General features: G+C 37.9%; 1 protein-coding gene across 1 annotated transcript; it reads right to left on the minus strand.

Moving 5' to 3' along the window:
* Window positions 1-1221: 1221 nt before the first annotated feature.
* Window positions 1222-1944, minus strand: LOC145305836 (histone H2A-like). The gene has a single exon (XM_080147659.1). The coding sequence runs from the start codon at window positions 1736-1738 to the stop codon at window positions 1361-1363; it is 378 nt and encodes a 125-aa protein (XP_080003785.1). The 5' UTR covers window positions 1739-1944; the 3' UTR covers window positions 1222-1360.
* Between the last annotated feature and the right edge of the window lie 2722 nt (window positions 1945-4666).

Below are 4666 nucleotides of genomic sequence, written 5' to 3' on the forward strand. Positions count from 1 at the left end.
GTTAGAATGGCATAGGTATTACAGAAAAAAAGTGAAATTTTATTGCGCCATACTATTATAAATGATATTTGAGATTTGTTTTTCTGTCTTTCATTTATATACTATAGTATTTAGCTTATTGATTAAAAGATTTCAGAATCGTGATCATATTATTTGCGATATTTTGCGAAAAATATAAAATTGTAGTTTATAAAGTTTGTTAAATCCATAATATCAATTTGAATCATGATATTATTATACTTAACAAAAGTTTGCGTTTTATTAAAAAGTTTATCTAATTTTACGCGCGATGTTTAGTTATTTGCTAATCAACGAATACGATGCATGATTGACCGCCTTAGTTCATAGGTTGGGAAACGTTTGATTTTAGTGACATCTTGTCAAATGTACGCACATGACAAGTTTTAAACTATTTACAATATTAATATATTAAAGATTTTTAGGTAAAAATTATATTTAGATAATAAAATGTAAGCTTAAGGAAAACTATGAATCTTGCTAAATATACAGGTATATTTTCTTGTATCATGAAAAGAAAACGAAGTAGTGGGTTTCGTCGTATTTTCACAGCATCTTTTCTAGCCCCTGCGGGGCTTACTTCCTTACACTATAGCGCAATCATTAACAATTACCTAACTTAACCAATCAAAAGCTACTGTGAATATACAACAAAACCCACTACTTCGTTTTCTTTCAATGAATCGTATTTTCACAGCAGCTTTTCTAGCCCCTGCGGGGCTTACTTCCTTACACTATAGGGCAATCATTAACAATTACCTAACTTAACCAATCAAAAGCTACTGTGAATATACAACAAAACCCACTACTTCGTTTTCTTTCAATGAATCATATTCTTTATTTAATTTTTTTCTCTGTTCAGCTACTATAGGCTGTTATTTTTTTTAAATATATTATCTAGGTTATTAGTAAATCATAATACAACCAGAAAAAAAATAGTTTAAATTTTTATATAGAAACTGTTGAAAGTCTGCTCTAGGGTTGAGCAGGATATTTTACTTATCGCATCTAATGGAGTTTTCAAGTAAGTTAATTGTAAATACAGGACATACAAAACTAATATCAGGTTGCCTTAGGCGGTATGCGAGATCCTTCCTTACGGACTGATAGATATCCTGTCCGTTATACAAGAATACATTCAAACTTTATAGTAGATAGGAACCTAAAAAATATATATTTAATCCTGGGAAACTGTATTTGTTTTAGCAGATGAAAGATTAAAAGTTTCTATCCAACGGAAAACAAAGTTAATATAAGAATACTATCTCTTTTGATATAGATGGTTGCTCTCTATAAAGAGAGCGTTTCAGGTGCAATGTAGTGAGCAGATTCGGTCAACTTCTTAAGCCTTGGTCTTCTCAGACTTCTTGGGTAGGAGAACAGCCTGGATGTTGGGGAGGACACCTCCCTGGGCGATGGTGACACCGCTCAACAGCTTGTTCAACTCCTCGTCGTTACGGATGGCGAGCTGCAGATGTCTGGGAATGATCCTGGTCTTCTTGTTGTCTCTGGCGGCGTTACCAGCCAACTCAAGAACCTCAGCGGCCAAGTATTCCATGACAGCAGCCATGTAGACTGGGGCACCAGCTCCAACACGCTCAGCATAGTTTCCCTTGCGGAGCAGACGGTGGATACGTCCGACGGGAAACTGAAGTCCAGCACGGCTGGAACGGCTCTTTGCCTTCGCCTTAGATTTTCCTCCTTTGCCACGGCCAGACATGATGATTTGATAGGTGTTTGGAAATAAATTCAAACTTAATGATAGTGTTCAAATATGCTTTATTTATACACCTACGGGGTTCTTATCATAGTTGGGATTAAAATTTCTCTACTCCTATTGGAGCAAATTTTTTTCCCCAAAACGATTTTAATCTTTTTACTCTTTCCTTCTCTTTTTAAGTCTTTTCCATAGTTATCTCCCTCTCCACCCCCAAAAATTGTAATATCCCGCCGCACTGCTACATCCTTCCAAGCTAAATCACCCCTCCCCCTTAAATTTCCTACGCTTATCTCATCCCCATACATGAAAACTTTCACCTGCCTTCAACCGCCAAAAGTTTTTTGTCTAAACTCTTGACTGTATACTATAAATTATTTTTAGGATTTTCCTTTTATTGAAAACTAATACCCCCCCCCTAGATATACCACACTTTTCTGGGATCTTGCTGAGTCAAGTATCAACTGTTGGGAATATCAAAGGATGACTCCATGCAAAATTTGAGCCGGATCCGGCCAAAACCGGCCGTGAATTTTATGAAAAACCGGTTTTTTCCGGTTTTTAGGGGGTATCTGTAAATCGATTCAGCTGGAGCAAAACCGGTTAGAGGTACAAAAAATTTTACTTCACATGAAATTTAGCCAATGCAATTGCCTACAAAAATGTACTTCATCATCAACTTGATTGGACAACTCTTTCCCCTCCTAAATGTCCATTAAAACCTCGGAAACGGCAAAAATCGCCAAAAATCACGCCTTCGGCGGCAAATAACGGCTAAACGGTCAGCCGGAGGCAAATGAAACATAAATAAAGAAATGTCTGCCTCAAAAAGTTGTTCAACATCAAAGAGATGCTTGAAGTCTCTAAAACGACTCCTTCCCCTCCTTTAAGGGGAAAAACTGAAAAAACGTGATTTTCAAAAGTATGCCCACTTCGTGGGTGTGGGGGGCACTGAACCCGTCACCCCAGGGTCACCAAATATAAAGTCTAGGCGGCCCACAATGCTGAATTTTCACCAAGTGAAAGTCTTGTGTCATTATCTCTTATGAGAAAAAAGTTATTAATTAATTAAAATTTCAAATTGTGATTTTTTGATGGATTTCTTTGATGAAATGACAGGCTGGTCAATTTTTAGGCCATTTTTTGCTGTTTTCGGCCCGCCACGCCCAAACGGTTTGAGATAATCTCACGGGACCTTTTGCCCGATCTAAGCCTGGTTATTTGTAAGGTCTAGGAAAAAAAAAATCCCGGATTGGATGAAGCACGACGTCGCTGCGTGCCCTCAAAAATCGCTGGTCGGCTCATTTTGCCCCCTCAAACCCTCACCTCGTGCCATTTTTCTGTGTAAAGATTATAATTATAATCTTTTGCGTAAGTCTGTTTTTTTTCCTAGACCTCACAAATAACCAGACTTAGGTTGGGCAAAAGGTCCCGTGAGATTATCTCAAACCGTTTGGGCGTGACGGCCCAAAAACCGCAAAAAATGGCCTAAAAATTGACCGGCCTGTCATTTCATCAATGAAATCCATCAAAAAATCACAATTTGAAATTTTAATTAATTAATAACTTTTTTCTCATAAGAGATAATGACACAAGACTTTCACTTGGTGAAAATTCAGCATTGTGGGCCGCCTAGACTTTATATTTAATGACCCTGGGGTGACGGGTTCAGTGCCCCCCACACCCACAAAGTGGGCATACTTTTGAAAATCACGTTTTTTCAGTTTTTCCCCTTAAAGGAGGGGAAGGAGTCGTTTTAGAGACTTCAAGCATCTCTTTGATGTTGAACAACTTTTTGAGGCAGACATTTCTTTATTTATGTTTCATTTGCCTCCGGCTGACCGTTTAGCCGTTATTTGCCGCCGAAGGCGTGATTTTTGGCGATTTTTGCCGTTTCCGAGGTTTTAATGGACATTTAGGAGGGGAAAGAGTTGTCCAATCAAGTTGATGATGAAGTACATTTTTGTAGGCAATTGCATTGGCTAAATTTCATGTGAAGTAAAATTTTTTGTACCTCTAACCGGTTTTGCTCCAGCTGAATCGATTTACAGATACCCCCTAAAAACCGGAAAAAACCGGTTTTTCATAAAATTCACGGCCGGTTTTGGCCGGATCCGGCTCAAATTTTGCATGGAGTCATCCTTTGATATTCCCAACAGTTGATACTTGACTCAGCAAGATCCCAGAAAAGTGTGGTATATCTACCCCCCCCCCCCTCAAAATTCACTAAAAATTGTATTCTAGTTATTCAGAAGAAGGAAAAAGCGCAAAGAAAGAAAACAACTTAGGAATTTTATGGAGCCTCTTCATGGATAAATCTATGTAAATAAAAATAAGTGGTCCATAGGCGTCCAAGGGGGGGGGGGTAATGGGCCATTTCACATTTGGCACCCCCAAAATTTTTTGAACAATACCCCCCCCAAAAAAATTACCCCTACCTTGGGGGTGCCGTAGGCACTCCCAACGATTTTGGGGGGTGTATTTACCCCCCCCGAACCATTTTGGGGGGGGAGTAATTACCCCCCCAAAATAAATGTTCTTTAAAAAAAAATTTTACTGAAAATTTTTTTTTTGGGGGGGGGAAGGAGTAATCCCCGCCCCCCCCCCCCTAAAAAAAGTCATAGTGTGACTCGAGCCTTGAGGTGTAATATATTTTATGTTCCTCGTTTGGTCTCCTAATAGTTAATGAAAAGTATATCCTAATGTTTCAATTAAATCAGATCAGACGACATTTAAACCGGCTTCCAAAAATCAGGTTTCTTACGAATACGTTCATAGCAGACAGATTGTTATTGTTTACAAATTTCATCATACACGCTAAACGAGAATAAAAAAGTGAAGTTATATTTTAATTGAAAAAAAAGATTTAAAGTTATTTTGGTGAACTGTGTTACTAAAAATAAAATAAGTAGTACATTAGTCGTTGAAATA

This window comes from Acartia tonsa, chromosome 14 (assembly GCF_053477335.1).
Source record: "Acartia tonsa isolate MP-2025a chromosome 14, ASM5347733v1, whole genome shotgun sequence".
Taxonomy (NCBI): domain Eukaryota; kingdom Metazoa; phylum Arthropoda; class Copepoda; order Calanoida; family Acartiidae; genus Acartia; species Acartia tonsa.

Excerpts from the sequence above, each read along its gene's own strand:
- LOC145305836 (XM_080147659.1), bottom strand. The coding sequence starts at position 1,738 with ATGTCTGGCCGTGGCAAAGGAGGAAAATCTAAGGCGAAGGCAAAGAGC.